Genomic DNA, 21,904 nt, shown 5'->3' on the forward strand with positions numbered 1-21,904 from the left:
TGGATGCTCTTTCCTCCACCCACATCAGAATCCGCCGGACTTCCTGGAAGGCTTGCCGACTGCGTGTCCCTCCTTGGTGGTTGATGTATGCCACCGCTGTGGAGTTGTCCGACTGAATTTGGATCTGCTTTCCTTCCAGCCACTGCTGGAAGGCTAATAGGGCAAGATACACTGCCCTGATTTCCAGAACATTGATCTGAAGGGTGGACTCCTGCTGAGTCCACGTCCCTTGAGCCCTGTGGTGGAGAAAAACTGCTCCCCACCCTGACAGACTCGCGTCTGTCGTGACCACTGCCCAAGACGGTGGTAGGAAGGATCTTCCCTGTGATAATGAGGTGGGAAGAAGCCACCACTGCAGAGAGTCCTTGGCCGTCTGAGAAAGGGAGACTGTCCTGTCTAGGGAAGTTGTCTTCCCGTCCCATTGGCGGAGAATGTCCCATTGAAGTGGGCGCAGATGAAACTGTGCAAACGGGACTGCCTCCATTGCTGCCACCATCTTCCCTAGGAAGTGCATGAGGCGCCTTAAGGGGTGCGACTGACCCTGAAGGAGAGACTGCACCCCTGTCTGTAGTGACCGCTGCTTGTCCAGCGGAAGCTTCACTATCGCTGAGAGAGTATGAAACTCCATGCCAAGATACGTTAGTGATTGAGTCGGTGCCAGGTTTGACTTTGAAAAGTTCATGATCCACCCGAAAGTCTGGAGAGTCTCCAGCGCAACATTCAGGCTGTGTTGGCATGCCTCTTGAGAGGGTGCTTTGACAAGTAGATCGTCTAAGTAAGGAATCACCGAATGTCCCTGAGAATGCAAGACTGCTACCACTGCCGCCATGACCTTGGTGAAAACCCGTGGGGCTGTCGCCAGACCAAATGGCAGAGCTACGAACTGGAGATGGTCGTCTCCTATCACGAAACGTAAAAAACGTTGGTGCTCTGTAGCAATCGGCACGTGGAGATAAGCATCTTTGATGTCTATTGATGCAAGGAAATCTCCTTGAGACATTGAGGCAATGACGGAGCGGAGGGATTCCATCCGGAACCGCCTGGTTTTCACATGCTTGTTGAGCAGCTTTAGGTCCAGAACAGGACGGAACGAGCCGTCCTTTTTTGGAACCACGAAGAGATTGGAGTAAAAACCTTGTCCTTGTTCCTGCAGAGGAACAGGGATCACCACTCCTTCTGCTCTTAGTGAGCACACCGCCTGCAGAAGGGCATCTGCTCGGTCGGGATGTGGGGAGGTTCTGAAGAACCGAGGGGGAGGATGAGAACTGAATTCTATCCTGTACCCGTGAGACAAAATGTCTGCTACCCACCGGTCTTTGACCTGTGGCAGCCAAATGTCGCAAAAGCGGGAGAGCCTGCCACCGACCGAGGATGCGGAGGGATGAGGCCGAAAGTCATGAGGCAGCCGCCTTGGAAGCGGTTCCTCCGGTTGCTTTCTTGGGGCGTGAATGAGCCCGCCAGGAATCTGAGCTCCTTTGCTCCTTCTGAGTCCCTTTGGACGAGGAGAATTGGGTCTTGCTGGAGCCTCGAAAGGACCGAAACCTCGACTGCCACTTCCTCTGTTGAGGTTTGCTCGATCTGGGCTGGGGTAAGGAGGAGTCCTTACCCTTGGACTGTTTAATGATTTCAGCCAATTGTTCACCAAACAGTCTATCCACAGATAGCGGCAAGCTGGTTAAACATTTCTTGGAAGCAGAATCTGCTTTCCATTCCTTTAACCACAAGGCTCTGCGCAAAACCACAGAGTTGGCAGACGCCATTGAGGTACGGCTCGTAGAGTCCAGGACAGCGTTGATAGCGTAAGTCGCAAACGCAGACATTTGCGAGGTTAGGGACGCTACTCGCGGCACTGCTGGACGTATGATAGAGTCCACCTGTGCCAGGCCAGCTGAAATAGCTTGGAGCGCCCACACGGCCGCGAAGGCTGGAGCAAACGACGCGCCGATAGCTTCATAGACAGACTTTAACCAAAGGTCCATCTGTCTGTCATTGGCATCTTTAAGTGAAGCCCCATCTTCCACTGCAACTATGGATCTAGCCGCAAGCCTGGAGATTGGGGGGTCCACCTTTGGACACTGGGTCCAGCGTTTGACCACGTCAGGGGGAAAGGGATAACGTGTATCCTTAAGACGTTTGGAGAAACGCTTATCTGGATAAGCATGATGTTTCTGGACTGATTCTCTGAAGTCAGAGTGGTCCAGAAAAGTACTCAATTTACGCTTAGGATACCGGAACTGGAACTTCTCCTGCTGTGCAGCTGCCTCCTCTGCTGAAGGGGCTGGGGGAGAAATATCCAACAGTCTATTGATGGCCGCTATAAGGTCATTTACCATAGCGTCACCATCAGGGGTATCTAGATTGAGAGCGGTGTCAGGATTAGATTCCTGATCACCCACCTCTGTCTCCTCATACAGAGCCTCGTCTCGCTGAGACCCTGACCAGTGTGATGACGTGGGGGGTCTCTCCCAGCGAGCACGCTTAGGCGGCCTGGGACTGTCATCAGAGTCAGAGCCCTCAGCCTGTGATGCCTGGGACCCCCTTGAAGTACGGATTAGTTCCAACTGAGGGGGACCGGGGAGCATAGACACAGCAGTGTCCATGGTCTGAGAAACTGGCCTGGACTGCAAGGTCTCCAGGATTTTTGTCATAGTGACAGACATCTTATCAGCAAAAACTGCAAATTCTGTCCCCGTCACCGGGACAGGGTTCACAGGCGTCTCTGCCTGGGCCACTACTACCATAGACTCTGGCTGACGAAGTGGCACAGGGACCGAACATTGCACACAATGGGGGTCATTGTAACCTGCCGGTAGATTAGCCCCACATGCGGCACAAGCAGTGCATACCGCATGTGCCTTGGCACCCTTGCTACGGATGACATGTTGTTGTCTCCTCAGAGCAATGAGGGTATAAGCCAAGAAGCGACTGTACAGTGCAATATAAATATATATGGTACAGGGAAAAAATGCACCAAATAACACTGTGGCACTAGTGGGGCCAGCACTTATGTGCAGCTTACCGCCCGCATAAACGCGGGTGTGTGGTCGCCAGAGTCCCTTGTCTGAGTCCCCCAGAGCCTGTGTCCGTTCTCCAGCCAGACTGCGTGCAGGAATGGCTGCCGGCGTCCTGTGGAGAGGGGCGGGCCCTGGGCGTGTTGAGACCAAGAGCGGGAAACTTGCGTCCCCACTGTGCCCAGTGAGAGGGCTGGAGCTTGTAAACAAGGCTCCAGCCCTCGGCGCTGGCTATAGAACAGCGTCTCTCCCTTTCCCTGATTGACAGGGTGGGGGCGGGAACGAAGCAGAGCTAGGCCGCAAAAGCCGGGGACTAGATTTATGAGCGCTGCCGCCGTAAAAGCGCGGGCAGCACGAGTCCCCGGCGCACTACAAGTCCCAGCGGCGCCGCCGCTCCCGGAGCGGCCGGCGCGGTAGTTCCCAAGACATAAAATCACTCAGCTAAGCTGCAGTGACTCTAACCCGAGCGCGCAGCGCTAGTGCCCCCGGCGCACTAGCACACCCAGCAAGTCTGGAGTGTGCGTGGCCTGTCTGTGCGGGGACACAGAGTACCTGAATGTTGCAGGGCCTTGTCCCTGACTGTACTCAGCTCCTCCAGCAGGGTCTCTGGGTCTGTGGATGGAGCTCGGCCTCAGGGTTTGGGGGCCGGTAAGATCCCACTTCCACAGAGCCCCTCAGGGGGATGGGGAAGGAAAGCAGCATGTGGGCTCCAGCCTCCGTACCCGCAATGGGTACCTCAACCTTACAAACCGCAAGTGGGGTGAGAAGGGAGCATGCTGGGGGCCCTATATGGGCCCTCTTTTCTTCCATCCGATAGAGTCAGCAGCTACTGCTGACTAAACAGTGGAGCTATGCGTGGATGTCTGACCTCCTTCGCACAAAGCAGAAAACTGGTGAGCCAGTGATCCCACTGGGGGTGTATAGCCAGAAGGGGAGGGGCCTTACACTTTTTAGTGTAATGCTTTGTGTGGCCTCCGGAGGCAGTGCTATACACCCAATCGTCTGGGTCTCCCAATGGAGCGCCGAAGAAAAAAAATAAATTGGAAAAAAAATTGTTGTAGGGTCCCCCCGTATTTTAATACTCAGCACAGATAAAACAGACCGCTACAGGCTGCAGCCCCAGCCGTGCGCTTATCTTGGCTCTGTATCAAAATACAAGGACCCGCAAGCAACTATGAACTATTAAGATAAATAATCTAAAAACAGTGCACGGGCCCCCCCCCAATTTTAATACACAGCTATGATAAAACAGACAGCTGGCGGCTGGTATTCTCAGGCTGAGGAGGCTCAAGCTTATTGGGCCTAAAAATTGCAGCCGCCCCAGAATTGACGTATCCATTTTATGTGACAACCCTGGCACTTTACTCAGCTCTTCTCGATTGCCCTGGAGTGGTGGCAATCAAAGTAATATAAAGGGTTAATGACAACTGTGATTTGTCAAAAAATCAGAGCGGTCATCAAGCCCGAGGCTAGTAATGGGATGGGTCACGTGTTTTGAACCAGTTTCGGTGTGTTTTTCTTTCCCAGGAGATGCAGATTTGGTGCAGAAATGTCTGCATCCAAATAATCAATGTGCACACAAGGCCTAATACGGCACTGAGTTCAATGAGTTCACATGGGGGGAGGTCACAGAGTTCAATGAGTGCACCTCAAATCAGTTCACATGAGGTCACACCTGGGGTGCAGTGGGAACAGTCAGCTGTGACCTCAGGTGAACTCAGCGACATCACCGCACACAGCTGTGGCTCAGTCAGTGTGTCCCTAACATCACAGTGAGCAGTCACGTTTTGTAATCTGACCGCGCATTGGGACCGCAGATGTAGCAGAGCTGGGATCGTCGTAGGACGTTGTGTCTAAGGAGAACGTCAGACCTGCAGGGGGTTTTGAGGGATAATACATTGTAGACAGAGGGGTTATGTTGCTCGTTTGTTTTTTAACTAAAGGATGTTTCTGTGTGTTTCGCATTTCTTTCTTTTGACTTTACAGGTTAGTAACGGGGGGGTCTCATAGACCCCTCCCCAATACTAACCTTCGACTTGATGACAGCTGTGATTTTTTGACAAATCACAGCTGTCATTACCCCCTTATTACCTCGATTGTCACCACTCCAGGGCAATCACCGGAATTGTCACATCTAATGGATGCGAGAATTCCGGGCGGTTGCAGGCTGCTATTTTTAGGCTGGGGGTCCAAAAACCATGGCCCTTCCTAGTGTGAAAATACCAGCCCCCAGCTGTCTGCTTTATCATGGCCTGCGTATAAAAATAGGGTGAGTGGGGGAAACAGTGAATATGCATGAGAGCTAATGGGCGGACCCGGAAGCAGTGTGCCAGCCGCACGGGAGACTCGCTCAGCAGAATTCTCCTGCTTTGCAGCCGCTAGTCCTTACTGACACCATTTTACAGCACAATGTTCGGGTCCCCCAGACTAATATGGGGAGCGGCCCCTGGGCTCATGTTCGGGTTCGAGTCCAGTGCTGAACAGGACTTTTTGCACGTCTGGTCAGCCCTGCTGAACAGCTGCGGGTTGTCCCATCTCTACACAACATACGCCAGCCGAGGCTCTCCGAGGACCCCCAGTGGGCACACGATTAACTGCAGCACAAATAACGACCGTTACCCCGACTTCTCACCCCGAACAGAAGACGGGCGAATCCGAGGATCACGGTCCCATCACAGAAGCAGGCATCATGGGATGGGAAATCTGTGTCATGGCTCATCATCCCCCTGGATGCAGCGAGCAGAATGACACCCCCATACTTTACACTGCAGGCACCCCCACACTGCGGCTATCACTCACCTGCAGGAGCCAGTAGCAGCGGCGGTGAAATGTGGGGACGATTGACGAGTGAACGTAGCAGCCGTACAGGCACTGGAGAGACAGAGGTCAGGGGTCAGGGATCGTGCTCTGGTGTCCCCCCCCTCCCCCGTGCTCGAACACTCACCTCCATGCCCTGCACCTTCAGCTTCATGTGATCCTCGCGGGTGGTCTTCCCGTCCTTGCGCTTCTTCCAGCAGTAGCCATCTTTCCGATATTTCACCTTCTTGCGGTTGTACAGGATGATAGAGCCGTTCTGGGGTCTGAAACACACGGGTCACCATGAAGCCCCCCGACAAAAAGCCCGAACGTCAGGGGAGAGGGGGGGAAAAACGACGGGGAGGCCATAAATAAAGGCTGGAGAGGGAGAGTCCTGCGCAGCAACTGGGAGCAGTCAGGGAGCGCCGGTCCCAGCTCTTATAGTGCTGGCAGAATGCTGCTGAAAAAGAACTCTCCATAGAAACAGACAGACCCTGCACAAGGCACCCACAGAGGGGTCACGTGTCAGTCAGGACCCCAGGAAAGCTGGGTGCCATGTCAGGCTGTAAAGCTCAGCTTCTGCCACCAGAGGGAGACATAACAGCAGCACTCACCGGGTCTTGGGCGCACAAGAAAGCCACTCCTCGTGCTTCTCAAAGGTGATGAGGTACGAGGCGATCTCCTGCCAAAGAGAAGCCAGGAGACAAAGGGTTACACACGAGTCACAGCAGCACAGAGGATGTCAGAAGAAGAGACAGGAGACAAAGGGTTACACACGAGTCACAGCAGCACAGAGGATGTCAGGAGAAGAGACAGGAGACAAAGGGTTACACACGAGACACAGCAGCACAGAGGATGTCAGGAGAAGAGACAGGGAACAAAGGGTTACACACGAGACACAGCAGCACAGAGGATGTCAGGAGAAGAGACAGGAGACAAAGGGTTACACACGAGACACAGCAGCACAGAGGATGTCAGGAGAAGAGACAGGAGACAAAGGGTTACACACGAGTCACAGCAGCACAGAGGATGTCAGAAGAAGAGACAGGAGACAAAAGGTTACACACGAGTCACAGCAGCACAGAGGATGTCAGGAGAAGAGACAGGAGACAAAGGGTTACACACGACACACAGCAGCACAGAGGATGTCAGGAGAAGAGACAGGAGACAAAGGGTTACACACGAGTCACAGCAGCACAGAGGATGTCAGGAGAAGTGACAGGCGACAAAGGGTTACACACGAGTCACAGCAGCACAGAGGATGTCAGGAGAAGAAACAGGAGACAAAGGGTTAAACACGAGTCACAGCAGCACAGAGAATGTCAGGAGAAGTGACAGGCGACAAAGGGTTACACACGAGTCACAGCAGCACAGAGGATGTCAAAAGAAGAGACAGGAGACAAAGGGTTACACACGAGACACAGCAGCACACAGGATGTCAGGAGAAGAGACAGGAGACAAAGGGTTACACACGAGTCACAGCAGCACAGAGAATGTCAGGAGAAGAGACAGGAGACAAAGGGTTACACACGAGTCACAGCAGCACAGAGGATGTCAGGAGAAGAGACAGGAGACAAAGGGTTACACACGAGACACAGCAGCACAGAGGATGTCAGGAGAAGAGACAGGAGACAAAGGGTTACACACGAGTCACAGCAGCACAGAGGATGTCAGGAGAAGAGACAGGAGACAAAGGGTTACACACGAGACACAGCAGCACAGAGGATGTCAGGAGAAGAGACAGGAGACAAAGGGTTACACACGAGACAGCAGCACAGAGGATGTCAGGAGAAGAGACAGGAGACAAAGGGTTATACACGAGACACAGCAGCACAGAGGATGTCAGGAGAAGAGACAGGAGACAAAGGGTTACACACGAGACACAGCAGCACAGAGGATGTCAGGAGAAGAGACAGGAGACAAAGGGTTACACACGAGTCACAGCAGCACAGAGGATGTCAGGAGAAGAGACAGGAGACAAAGGGTTACACACGAGACACAGCAGCACAGAGGATGTCAGGAGAAGAGACAGGAGACAAAGGGTTACACACGAGACACAGCAGCACAGAGGATGTCAGGAGAAGAGACGGGAGACAAAGGGTTACACACGAGAAACAGCAGCACAGAGGATGTCAGGAGAAGAGACAGGAGACAAAGGGTTACACACGAGACAGCAGCACAGAGGATGTCAGGAGAAGAGACAGGAGACAAAGGGTTATACACGAGACACAGCAGCACAGAGGATGTCAGGAGAAGAGACAGGAGACAAAGGGTTACACACGAGACACAGCAGCACAGAGGATGTCAGGAGAAGAGACAGGGAACAAAGGGTTACACACGAGAAACAGCAGCACAGAGGATGTTAGGAGAAGAGACAGGAGACAAAGGGTTACACACGAGTCACAGCAGCACAGAGGATGTCAGGAGAAGAGACAGGGAACAAAGGGTTACACACGAGTCACAGCAGCACAGAGGATGTCAGGAGAAGAGACAGGGAACAAAGGGTTACACACGAGACACAGCAGCACAGAGGATGTCAGGAGAAGAGACAGAAGACAAAGGGTTACACACGAGACAGCAGCACAGAGGATGTCAGGAGAAGAGACAGGAGACAAAGGGGTACACACGAGACCCAGCAGCACAGAGGATGTCAGGAGAAGAGACAGGAGACAAAGGGTTACACACGAGTCACAGCAGCACAGAGGATGTCAGGAGAAGAGACAGGAGACAAAGGGTTACACACGAGTCACAGCAGCACAGAGGATGTCAGGAGAAGAGACAGGAGACAAAGGGTTACCCACGAGACACAGCAGCACAGAGGATGTCAGGAGAGGAGACAGGAGACAAAGGGTTACACACGAGACAGCAGCACAGAGGATGTCAGGAGAAGAGACAGGAGACAAAGGGTTACCCACGAGACACAGCAGCACAGAGGATGTCAGGAGAAGAGACGGGAGACTAAGGGTTACACACGAGACAGCAGCACAGAGGATGTCAGGAGAAGAGACAGGAGACAAAGGGTTACACACGAGACAGCAGCACAGAGGATGTCAGGAGAAGAGACAGGAGACAAAGGGTTACCCACGAGACACAGCAGCACAGAGGATGTCAGGAGAAGAGACAGGAGACAAAGGGTTACACACGAGACACAGCAGCACAGAGAATGTCAGGAGAAGAGACAGGAGACAAAGGGTTACACACGAGACACAGCAGCACAGAGGATGTCAGGAGAAGAGACAGGGGACAAAGGGTTACACACGAGACAGCAGCACAGAGGATGTCAGGAGAAGAGACGGGAGACAAAGGGTTACACACGAGACACAGCAGCACAGAGGATGTCAGGAGAAGAGACAGAAGACAAAGGGTTACACACGAGAAACAGCAGCACAGAGGATGTCAGGAGAAGAGACAGAAGACAAAGGGTTACACACGAGACACAGCAGCACAGAGGATGTCAGGAGAAGAGACAGGAGACAAAGGGTTACACACAAGACACAGCAGCACAGAGGATGTCAGGAGAAGATACAGAAGACAAAGGGTTACACACGAGACACAGCAGCACAGAGGATGTTAGGAGAAGAGACGGGAGACAAAGGGGTACACACGAGACCCAGCAGCACAGAGGATGTCAGGAGAAGAGACAGGAGACAAAGGGTTACACACGAGTCACAGCAGCACAGAGGATGTCAGGAGAAGAGACAGGAGACAAAGGGTTACACACGAGTCACAGCAGCACAGAGGAAGTCAGGAGAAGAGACAGGAGACAAAGGGTTACACACAAGACACAGCAGCACAGAGAATGTCAGGAGAAGAAACAGGAGACAAAGGGTTACACACGAGTCACAGCAGCACAGAGGATGTCAGGAGAAGAAACAGGAGACAAAGGGTTACACACGAGACAGCAGCACAGAGGATGTCAGGAGAAGAGACAGAAGACAAAGGGTTACACACGAGACACAGCAGCACAGAGGATGTCAGGAGAAGAGACAGGAGACAAAGGGTTACACACAAGACACAGCAGCACAGAGGATGTCAGGAGAAGAGACGGGAGACAAAGGGTTACACACGAGACACCACAGCACAGAGGATGTCAGGAGAAGAGACAGGAGACGAAGGGTTACACACGAGACACAGCAGCACAGAGGATGTCAGGAGAAGAGACAGGAGATAAAGGGTTACACACGAGACACAGCAGCACAGAGGATGTCAGAAGAGACAGGAGACGAAGGGTTACACACGAGACACAGCAGCACAGAGGATGTCAGGAGAAGAGACAGGGGACAAAGGGTTACACACGAGACACAGCAGCACAGAGGATGTCAGGAGAAGAAACAGGAGACAAAGGGTTACACACGAGACAGCAGCACAGAGGATGTCAGGAGAAGAGACAGAAGACAAAGGGTTACACACGAGACACAGCAGCACAGAGGATGTCAGGAGAAGAGACGGGAGACAAAGGGTTACACACGAGACACAGCAGCACAGAGCATGTCAGGAGAAGAGACAGGAGACAAAGGGTTACACACGAGTCACAGCAGCACAGAGGATGTCAGGAGAGGAGACAGGGGACAAAGGGTTACACACGAGTCACAGCAGCACAGAGGATGTCAGGAGAAGAGACAGGAGACAAAGGGTTACACACGAGACACAGCAGCACAGAGGATGTCAGGAGAAGAGACAGGGGACAAAGGGTTACACACGAGACAGCAGCACAGAGCATGTCAGGAGAAGAGACAGGAGACAAAGGGTTACACACGAGTCACAGCAGCACAGAGGATGTCAGGAGAGGAGACAGGGGACAAAGGGTTACACACGAGTCACAGCAGCACAGAGGATGTCAGGAGAAGAGACAGGAGACAAAGGGTTACCCACGAGACACAGCAGCACAGAGGATGTCAGGAGAAGAGACGGGAGACAAAGGGTTACACACGAGTCACAGCAGCACAGAGGATGTCAGGAGAAGAGACAGGAGACAAAGGGTTACACACGAGACACAGCAGCACAGAGGATGTCAGGAGAAGAGACGGGAGACTAAGGGTTACACACGAGACACAGCAGCACAGAGGATGTCAGGAGAAGAGACGGGAGACAAAGGGTTACACACGAGACACAGCAGCACAGAGGATGTCAGGAGAAGAGACAGGAGACAAAGGGTTACACACGAGACAGCAGCACAGAGGATGTCAGGAGAAGAGACAGGAGACAAAGGGTTACACACGAGAAACAGCAGCACAGAGGATGTCAGGAGAAGAGACGGGAGACAAAGGGTTACACACGAGACACAGCAGCACAGAGGATGTCAGGAGAAGAGACAGGAGACAAAGGGTTACACACGAGACAGCAGCACAGAGGATGTCAGGAGAAGAGACAGGAGACAAAGGGTTACACACGAGAAACAGCAGCACAGAGGATGTCAGGAGAAGAGACGGGAGACAAAGGGTTACACACGAGACACAGCAGCACAGAGGATGTCAGGAGAAGAGACAGAAGACAAAGGGTTACACACGAGACACAGCAGCACAGAGGATGTCAGGAGAAGAGACAGGGGACAAAGGGTTACACACGAGACAGCAGCAGCACAGAGGATGTCAGCAGAGGAGACAGAAGACAAAGGGTTACACACGAGTCACAGCAGCACAGAGGATGTCAGGAGAAGAGACAGGAGACAAAGGGTTACACACGAGACACAGCAGCACAGAGGATGTCAGGAGAGGAGACAGGGGACAAAGGGTTACACACGAGACACAGCAGCACAGAGGATGTCAGGAGAGGAGACAAAGGGTTACACACGAGACAGCAGCACAGAGGATGTCAGGAGAAGATACAGAAGACAACGGGTTACACACGAGATACAGCAGCACAGAGGATGTCAGGAGAAGAGACGGGAGACAAAGGGTTACCCACGAGACACCGCAGCACAGAGGATGTCAGGAGAAGAGACGGGAGACAAAGGGTTACACACGAGACACAGCAGCACAGAGGATGTCAGGAGAAGAGACGGGAGACAAAGGGTTGCACACGAGACACAGCAGCACAGAGGATGTCAGGAGAAGAGACAGGAGACACAGGGTTACACACGAGTCACAGCAGCACAGAGGATGTCAGGAGAAGAGACAGGAGACAAAGGGTTACACATGAGACACAGCAGCACAGAGGATGTCAGGAGAAGAGACGGGAGATAAAGGGTTACACACGAGACACAGCAGCACAGAGGATGTCAGGAGAAGAGACGGGAGACAAAGGGTTACACACGAGACACAGCAGCACAGAGGATGTCAGGAGAAGAGACGGGAGACAAAGGGTTACACACGAGACACAGCAGCACAGAGGATGTCAGGAGAAGAGACGGGAGACAAAGGGTTACACACGAGTCACAGCAGCACAGAGGATGTCAGGAGAAGAGACAGGAGACAAAGGGTTGCACACGAGACACAGCAGCACAGAGGATGTCAGGAGAAGAGACAGGGGACAAAGGGTTGCACACGAGACACAGCAGCACAGAGGATGTCAGGAGAAGAGACGGGAGACAAAGGGTTACACACGAGTCACAGCAGCACAGAGGATGTCAGGAGAAGAGACGGGAGACAAAGGGTTACACACGAGACACAGCAGCACAGAGGATGTCAGGAGAAGAGACAGGAGACAAAGGGTTACACACGAGTCACAGCAGCACAGAGGATGTCAGGAGAGGAGACAGGGGACAAAGGGTTACACACGAGACACAGCAGCACAGAGGATGTCAGAAGAGACAGGAGACAAAGGGTTACACACGAGACACAGCAGCACAGAGGATGTCAGCAGAGGAGACAGAAGACAAAGGGTTACACACGAGTCACGGCAGCACAGAGGATGTCAGGAGAAGAGACAGGGGACAAAGGGTTACACACGAAACAGCAGCAGCACAGAGAATGTCAGGAGAAGAGTCAGGAGACAAAGGGTTACACACGAGACACAGCAGCACAGAGGATGTCAGGAGAAGAGACAGGAGACAAAGGGTTACACACGAGTCACAGCAGCACAGAGGATGTCAGGAGAAGAGACGGGAGACAAAGGGTTACACACGAGACACAGCAGCACAGAGGATGTCAGGAGAAGAGACAGGAGACAAAGGGTTACACACGAGACACAGCAGCACAGAGGATGTCAGGAGAAGAGACAGGAGATAAAGGGTTACACACGAGACACAGCAGCACAGAGGATGTCAGGAGAAAAGACGGGAGACAAAGGGTTACACACGAGACACAGCAGCACAGAGGATGTCAGGAGAAGAGACGGGAGACAAAGGGTTACACACGAGACACAGCAGCACAGAGGATGTCAGGAGAAGAGTCGGGAGACAAAGGGTTACACACGAGTCACAGCAGCACAGAGGATGTCAGGAGCAGAGACAGGAGACAAAGGGTTGCACACGAGACACAGCAGCACAGAGGATGTCAGGAGAAGAGACGGGAGACAAAGGGTTACCCACGAGACACAGCCGCACAGAGGATGTCAGGAGAAGAGACGGGAGACAAAGGGTTACACACGAGACACAGCAGCACAGAGGATGTCAGGAGAAGAGACAGAAGACAAAGGGTTACACACGAGTCACAGCAGCACAGAGGATGTCAGGAGAGGAGACAGGGGACAAAGGGTTACACACGAGACACAGCAGCACAGAGGATGTCAGGAGAAGAGACAGGGGACAAAGGGTTACACACACGACACAGCAGCACAGAGGATGTCAGGAGAGGAGACAGGAGACAAAGGGTTACACACGAAACAGCAGCAGCACAGAGAATGTCAGGAGAAGAGTCAGGAGACAAAGGGTTACACACGAGACACAGCAGCACAGAGGATGTCAGGAGAAGAGACAGGGGACAAAGGGTTACACACGAGACACAGCAGCACAGAGGATGTCAGGAGAGGAGACAGGAGACAAAGGGTTACACACGAAACAGCAGCAGCACAGAGAATGTCAGGAGAAGAGTCAGGAGACAAAGGGTTACACACGAGACACAGCAGCACAGAGGATGTCAGGAGAAGAGACAGGAGACAAAGGGTTACACACGAGTCACAGCAGCACACAGGATGTCAGGAGAAGAGACGGGAGACAAAGGGTTACACACGAGACAGCAGCACAGAGGATGTCAGGAGAAGAGACAGGAGACAAAGGGTTACACACGAGACACAGCAGCACAGAGGATGTCAGGAGTAGAGACAGGGAACAAAGGGGTACACACGAGACACAGCAGCACAGAGGATGTCAGGAGAAGAGACGGGAGACAAAGGGTTATACACGAGACACAGCAGCACAGAGGATGTCAGGAGAAGAGACAGGAGATAAAGGGTTACACACGAGACACAGCAGCACAGAGGATGTCAGGAGAAGAGACAGGAGATAAAGGGTTACACACGAGACACAGCAGCACAGAGGATGTCAGGAGAAAAGACGGGAGACAAAGGGTTACACACGAGACACAGCAGCACAGAGGATGTCAGGAGAAGAGACAGGAGATAAAGGGTTACACACGAGACACAGCAGCACAGAGGATGTCAGGAGAAAAGACGGGAGACAAAGGGTTACACACGAGACACAGCAGCACAGAGGATGTCAGGAGAAGAGACGGGAGACAAAGGGTTACACACGAGACACAGCAGCACAGAGGATGTCAGGAGAAGAGTCGGGAGACAAAGGGTTACACACGAGTCACAGCAGCACAGAGGATGTCAGGAGCAGAGACAGGAGACAAAGGGTTGCACACGAGACACAGCAGCACAGAGGATGTCAGGAGAAGAGACGGGAGACAAAGGGTTACCCACGAGACACAGCCGCACAGAGGATGTCAGGAGAAGAGACGGGAGACAAAGGGTTACACACGAGACACAGCAGCACAGAGGATGTCAGGAGAAGAGACAGAAGACAAAGGGTTACACACGAGTCACAGCAGCACAGAGGATGTCAGGAGAGGAGACAGGGGACAAAGGGTTACACACGAGACACAGCAGCACAGAGGATGTCAGGAGAAGAGACAGGGGACAAAGGGTTACACACACGACACAGCAGCACAGAGGATGTCAGGAGAGGAGACAGGAGACAAAGGGTTACACACGAAACAGCAGCAGCACAGAGAATGTCAGGAGAAGAGTCAGGAGACAAAGGGTTACACACGAGACACAGCAGCACAGAGGATGTCAGGAGAAGAGACAGGGGACAAAGGGTTACACACGAGACACAGCAGCACAGAGGATGTCAGGAGAGGAGACAGGAGACAAAGGGTTACACACGAAACAGCAGCAGCACAGAGAATGTCAGGAGAAGAGTCAGGAGACAAAGGGTTACACACGAGACACAGCAGCACAGAGGATGTCAGGAGAAGAGACAGGAGACAAAGGGTTACACACGAGTCACAGCAGCACACAGGATGTCAGGAGAAGAGACGGGAGACAAAGGGTTACACACGAGACAGCAGCACAGAGGATGTCAGGAGAAGAGACAGGAGACAAAGGGTTACACACGAGACACAGCAGCACAGAGGATGTCAGGAGTAGAGACAGGGAACAAAGGGGTACACACGAGACACAGCAGCACAGAGGATGTCAGGAGAAGAGACGGGAGACAAAGGGTTATACACGAGACACAGCAGCACAGAGGATGTCAGGAGAAGAGACGGGAGACAAAGGGTTACACACGAGACAGCAGCACAGAGGATGTCATGAGAAGAGACAGGAGACAAAGAGTTACACACGAGACAAAGGGTTACACACGAGACACAGCAGCACAGAGGATGTCAGGAGAAGAGACGGGAGACAAAGGGTTATACACGAGACACAGCAGCACAGAGGATGTCAGGAGAAGAGACGGGAGACAAAGGGTTACACACGAGACAGCAGCACAGAGGATGTCAGGAGAAGAGACGGGAGACAAAGGGTTACACACGAGACAGCAGCACAGAGGATGTCAGGAGAAGAGACAGGAGACAAAGGGTTACACACGAGACACAGCAGCACAGAGGATGTCAGGAGAAGAGACAGGAGACAAAGGGTTACACACGAGACAGCAGCACAGAGGATGTCAGGAGAAGAGACGGGAGACAAAGGGTTACACACGAGACAGCAGCACAGAGGATGTCAGGAGAAGAGACAGGAGACAAAGGGTTACACACGAGACAGCAGCACAGAGGGTGTCAGCAGGCGCTCCGCACCTCGTTGGTGTTCCAGCGCAGCCTCTCCTTCGGTAGCGCGGTGCACTTTGGTAAACATTCCAGCAGCTTCTTGGGTAGAAAAACCTTAATATGACCGTTTTCTAAAGGAAATAACACAGAAATATGAAAAACAAGATTATAATCCCACCCCAGACCTCAGCACAGGGTATAATCTCTCATATAATCTTACCAGAGGCCCCAGCACAGGGTATAATCTCACCCTAGAACCCAGAACAGAGTATAATTCAGCACAAAGTATCATCTCACATATAATCTCACCAGAGACCCCAGAACAGGGTATAATTTCATATATACTGTAATCTGACCCGAGACCCCAGCACAAGGTATAATCTGACCCGAGAGCCCATCACAGTGTATAATCTCACATATAATCTGACTTGAGAGCCCAACACTGGGTATAATCTCACCCAAAACACCAGTACAGAGTATAATCTGACAAATAATCTCACCTGAGACCCCAGTACAGGGTATAATCTCACACATTATCTCACCTGAGACCCCAGTACAGGGTATAATCCCACCCCAAATCTTAGCACAGGGTATAATCTCACATATAATTTTACCTGAGACCTCAGCACAGGGTATAATCCCATCCCAAACCTCAGCGCAGGGTATACTCTCACACATAATCTCACCTGAGACCCCAGCACAGGGTATAATCCCACCCCAGACCTCAGCAGAGTATAATCTCACACATAATCTCACCTGAGACCTCAGCACAGGGTATAATCCCACCCCAAACCTTAGCACAGGGTATAATCTCACACATAATCTCACCTGAGACCCCAGTACAGGGTATAATCCCACCCCAGACCTCAGCACAGGGTATAATCTCACACATTATCTCACCTGAGACCTCAGCACAGGGTATAATCTGTCATATAATCTCACCTGAGACCTCGGCGCCCTCCTTGCTATTCATGGCCATTAGCGGGACATCTCGGGGGGAGAAGACTGTTAGGCCCGGGGGTGTCCTGATTTACTGCTCTCTACAACACAAGATGGGTGGGATTAGCGGGATGGTGCGCGAGTGACATCCTTGTACCCACAGCGTGAACGTCCGTGCATCACGTGACCGGACAAGACGTGTGCGGTGCTTTCAATAACGCCTCCACCCCTGCTCTGTACCCAGCATGCACCTGTGAACAACACGGAGTGTCACACGGGGTAAAGGACGCGGAGCCGATAATCATTACATCAGTAATAATCCCAGCAACCGGAGCCGAAGAAGAGGGGCAAAGTCTGGGGGCAAGGGTCCGCACAGCACCCAGACATGTACCCACAGTCACAGCCTGAAGTGTCGGCGCCCCTGAAAGCGTTCCAGAAAATGAAGTATTTTGCCCAGATACTTATTACAGTCACACGTTCTGTTATACACAGAATATTTCCTTTGTGTTTTGGAACAACAGAAAAAAAAATAAACAGAGAAACCTCAATAACCTTTTTCTGTGTCTGTATCAGCAGTGGGGTCCTCCAGGGTCTCCTCCATAGCGTTTTTCTGTCTGTGTCAGCAGTGGGGTCCTCCTGGGTCTCCTCCATAGTGTTTTTCTGTCTGTGTCAGCAGTGGGGCCCTCCTGGGTCTCATCCATAGCGTTTTGTCTCTGTGTCAGCAGTGGGGTCCTCCTGGGTCTCCTCCATAGCGTTTTTCTGTGTCAGCAGTGGGGCTCTCCTGAGTCTTCTCCATAGTGTTTTGTCTCTGTGTCAGCAGAGGGGTCCTCCTGGGTCTCCTCCATAGCGTTTTTCTGTCTCTGTGTCAGCAGTGGGGCCCTCCTGGGTCTCCTCCATAGCGTTTTTCTGTCTCTGTGTCAGCAGTGGGGCCCTCCTGGGTCTCCTCCATAGCGTTTTTCTGTGTCAGCAGTGGGGTCCTCCTGGGTCTCCTCCATAGCATTTTTCTGTGTCAGCAGTGGGGTCCTCCTGGGTCTCCTCCATAGCATTTTTCTGTGTCAGCAGTGGGGTCCTCCTGGGTCTCCTCGATAGCATTTTTCTGTGTCAGCAGTGGGGCCCTCCTGGGTCTCCTCCATAGCGTTTTTCTGTGTCAGCAGTGGGGCCCTCCTGGGTCTCCTCCATAGCGTTTTGTCTCTGTGTCAGCAGTGGGGTCCTCCTGGGTCTCCTCCATAGCGTTTTTCTGTGTCAGCAGTGGGGCTCTCCTGAGTCTTCTCCATAGTGTTTTGTCTCTGTGTCAGCAGTGGGGTCCTCCTGGGTCTCCTCCATAGCGTTTTTCTGTCTCTGTGTCAGCAGTGGGGCCCTCCTGGGTCTCCTCCATAGCATTTTTCTGTGTCAGCAGTGGGGTCCTCCTGGGTCTCCTCCATAGCATTTTTCTGTGTCAGCAGTGGGGTCCTCCTGGGTCTCCTCCATAGCGTTTTTCTGTGTCAGCAGTGGGGTCCTCCTGGGTCTCCTCCATAGCATTTTTCTGTGTCAGCAGTGGGGCCCTCCTGGGTCTCCTCCATAGCGTTTTTCTGTGTCAGCAGTGGGGCCCTCCTGGGTCTCCTCCATAGCGTTTTTCTGTGTCAGCAGTGGGGTCCTCCTGGGTCTCCTCCATAGCATTTTTCTGTGTCAGCAGTGGAGTCCTACTGGGTCTCCTTCATAGCATTTTTCTGTGTCAGCAATGGGGCCCTCCTGGGTCCCATCCATAGTGTTTTTCTGTCTCTGTGTCTGCAGTGGGGTCCTCCTGGGACTCCTCCATAGTGTTTTTCTGTCTGTGTCAGCAGTGGGGTTCCCTGGGTCTCCTCCATAGCGTTTCATTTCATTCAGATATGAGCAGATCGTTCGCGCTGACATTGATGCCCCCTGACCCTGCAGGATGGGTGGGATCCTGCGTTACAACCTTTCGTCAGATTTTCTCTACCGTCCATGTCCAAGGAGATTGACTGCAGTGCCATGGGCTGTAAACGTCTGGATAATGTTGTGCACCGTGGACAAAGGAACATCAAGATCTCTAGAGATGAACATGTGACCTGGAGATTGATTATGTTTTTCAATTTTGGTCCTCAATTAGTGATAGGTGAACCCCCAGATATTTGGGGTTGGCAGGTCCACCGGATGTAAAGAAAAAAATATATATATAGGTTCGGGACCAGAATTAATCCCGAATTTCTGCCCGCAAGCCAATCCCCATATTAGTCTATGGGAACCTGAATATTGTGCTTTAAAATGGTAGAAGAAGGGCTGGGGGGCTTAGAGCAGGAGCGTTATACTTACCAGTCTCCCGCGCGGCTGTAACGCTACTTCCGGGGCCGCTCACTAACCTCATGCATATTCACTGAATCCCCCCATCACAGGCAGTCCCAGAGTCTGTGATTGATTGCAGTCAGACCCCGCCCCCAACCTGTGTGACAGCGTCTGTGATTGGTTGGAATCACACATGGAGTCTGTGTCTCTATAGTGGTGTAAAAATAAACAAAAAAATTGTTGTGCGGTCCCAAAACATTCTGATACCCAGCACAGATAAAGCCACAGCTACAGGCTGCGGGCCCCAGCCGTGCACTTATTTTTGCTGTGTTTCAAAAAAAAAAAAAAAAAAAAAGGAAATACATGTGGCCTTTTTTTTTTTTTTTTAATTATTTAAATAAATAATTAAAAAAAACCGTTATTCAATTATGATACCCAGCCATGATAAAGCCCGACAGCTGCGGACTGGTATTCTCAGGCTGGGGGGACCCATGTTTATTGGGCCCCCCCGAGCCAAAAAATAGCAGCCTGCAGCCACCCAGAATTGTTGCATCCATTAGATGCATCAATCCCGGCACTTTTCGATTGCCCTGATGCGGTGGCAATCGGAATAATAAGGGGTTAATGACAGCGCACAGCTGCCACTGAGCCCTTGATTAGTAATGGGGAGGGTCTATGAGACCCCCATTATTAATATGTAAATGAAAGTAAATAAACACAAACATCCAAAAAATCCTTCATTTGAAATAAAATACAAAAAAAAAAAACTCTTTCACCCTTTTATTAACCCCCAAAACACTCTGTTCTGACATAATCCACACAAGGTCCCACAACGATTACGGCTCTGCTACATCTGACGTCACAGCGCGCGGGCATAGTACATGTCCACCCGCTACGGCTTCAGGCAAAGACTGAGCTGTGTGATCAGCGGTGACGTCACTCAGTTTATCAGCACTCACAGCTGGAGGTTCCCCCGGTACCCCACCTGTGACCGCAGGTAACCTGACCTCAGTAAACTCAGTGACCTCACCTCAGGTGAACTGAGTTCCCAGACCTGCATCTCCTGGTGCGTGTTTTTTTTAGCCAAGAGATGCAGATTTGGTGCTGAAATTTATACACCATATTCCTGCATCCAATCTGCATCAACTGGCAAAAAAACCCCCATCAAAATACAATGCGTTATCGATGCGATTTTTTTTTTCCCACAAGATGCCGATTTGGTGCAGGAATATGGTGTATAAATTTCAGCACCAAATCTGCATCTCTAGGCACAAAAAATGCACAAAAACAGTTTTGATGCTGTTTCGGTGCGATTTTCTGCCAGGAGGTGCAAATTCAGTGCTGAAATGTCGGCCTCAGATTTCTGCTCCAAATTTGCATCTATTGGCAGAAAATTCCACCAAAACAACATCAAAACTGTTTTTGTGCATTTTTTTTGCCAAAAGATGCAGATTTGGTGCTGAAATTTCTACACCATATTCTTGCACCAAAATCGGCATCTTGTGAGAAAAAAAAAAAAAAAATCGCATCAATAACGCATTATGTTTTGATGGGGGTTTTTTCCCAGGAAATGTAGATTGGGTGCAGGAATATGGATTCCTGCACCCAATCTACATTTCCTGGGAAAAAATTTTTGCATCAATAACGCATCAAAACCACAGCGTATTTTGATGCTTTTTTTGCCAGGAGATGCAAATTTGGTGCAGGAATTTGGTGTATAAATTACAGCACCAAATCTGCATCTCTTTGCAAAATAACTGTGGTTTTCTACCAGAAGATGCAGGTCTGTGAACTCAGTTCTTCTGAGGTGAGGTCACTGAGTTTAATCAGGTCACTTGAGGTCATAGGTCAAGGGCCATGGAAGCTCCAGCTGTAACCGCACACAAACTCAGTAACATCACCACTCATCACTGAGACTCAGTCTCACCTGAAGCCTCAGCGGGCGGTCATGTTCTGTGCTTGCACGCTGTGACTTCAGTATGTAGCAGAGCTGGAATCGTTGTGGGACCTCGTGTGGATTATGTCGGACCTGGAGGGCTATATGGGGGGTTAATAAAGTGGTGAAGGAGGGTGGGTTTTTCATCTTTCATTCCAAATAAAGGATTTCTTCAGCGTTTATGTTTATTTTTTTCCACTTACAGATTAGTGATGGGGGGTCTCAGATGCCTCTCATCACTAATCTAGGGCTTAGTGGCAGCTGTCAGCCGTTATTAACCCCTTATTACCCCAATTGCCACCGCACCAGGGTAATTGGGAAGAGTTGGTTAAAGTGCCATGACTGTAAAATCCAATGGATGCTGCAATCCTGGGTGACTGCTGCAGGCTGCTATTTTTAAGCTGGGGGTCCCCCAAAAACCAGGGTTTTTCCAAGCCTGAGAATACCAGCCCCCAGCTGTTGGCTTTATCATAGCTGGGTATATATATTGGGGAGGACCGCATGTCAGTTTTTAAAATTATTTATTTAAATAATTAAAAAAAAAAAAAAAAAACAGCTGCATGGTGTCCCTCTTACTTTGATACACAACCAAGATAAGTGCAGGGCGGGGGGCTGCAGCCTGTAGCCGTGGCTTTATCTGTGCTGCTGTTATAATATAGGGGGACCCTACAACAATTTATTTATATTTACACCACAATAGAGACGCAGCCAGCGTGTGTGATTCCAACCAATCACAGATGCTGTCACACAATGGGGGCGGAGCTTGACAGCAACCAATCACACGGCGT

At 51.4% G+C, this 21,904-nt stretch overlaps 1 protein-coding gene across 3 annotated transcripts in view; it reads right to left on the bottom strand.

Annotated features, from left to right (window-relative positions):
* The window catches only part of CAMTA2 (calmodulin binding transcription activator 2), a 154,790-nt gene that overhangs the window by 118,869 nt on the left and 14,017 nt on the right, over positions 1-21,904 (bottom strand). For all 3 annotated transcript variants that reach the window (XM_075346737.1, XM_075346736.1, XM_075346735.1), the window contains exons 2-6: positions 16,904-17,001; positions 15,992-16,092; positions 6,422-6,489; positions 5,956-6,091; positions 5,811-5,882 (exon numbers count right to left, since the gene is read on the bottom strand). In XM_075346737.1, the coding sequence (XP_075202852.1) occupies positions 5,811-5,882; positions 5,956-6,091; positions 6,422-6,489; positions 15,992-16,092; positions 16,904-16,940 (414 nt within the window). In that variant the 5' untranslated portion in view covers positions 16,941-17,001. The remainder of the gene's footprint in view (positions 1-5,810; positions 5,883-5,955; positions 6,092-6,421; positions 6,490-15,991; positions 16,093-16,903; positions 17,002-21,904) is intronic.

This window comes from Anomaloglossus baeobatrachus, chromosome 4 (genome assembly GCF_048569485.1).
Source record: "Anomaloglossus baeobatrachus isolate aAnoBae1 chromosome 4, aAnoBae1.hap1, whole genome shotgun sequence".
Taxonomy (NCBI): Eukaryota; Metazoa; Chordata; class Amphibia; order Anura; family Aromobatidae; genus Anomaloglossus; species Anomaloglossus baeobatrachus.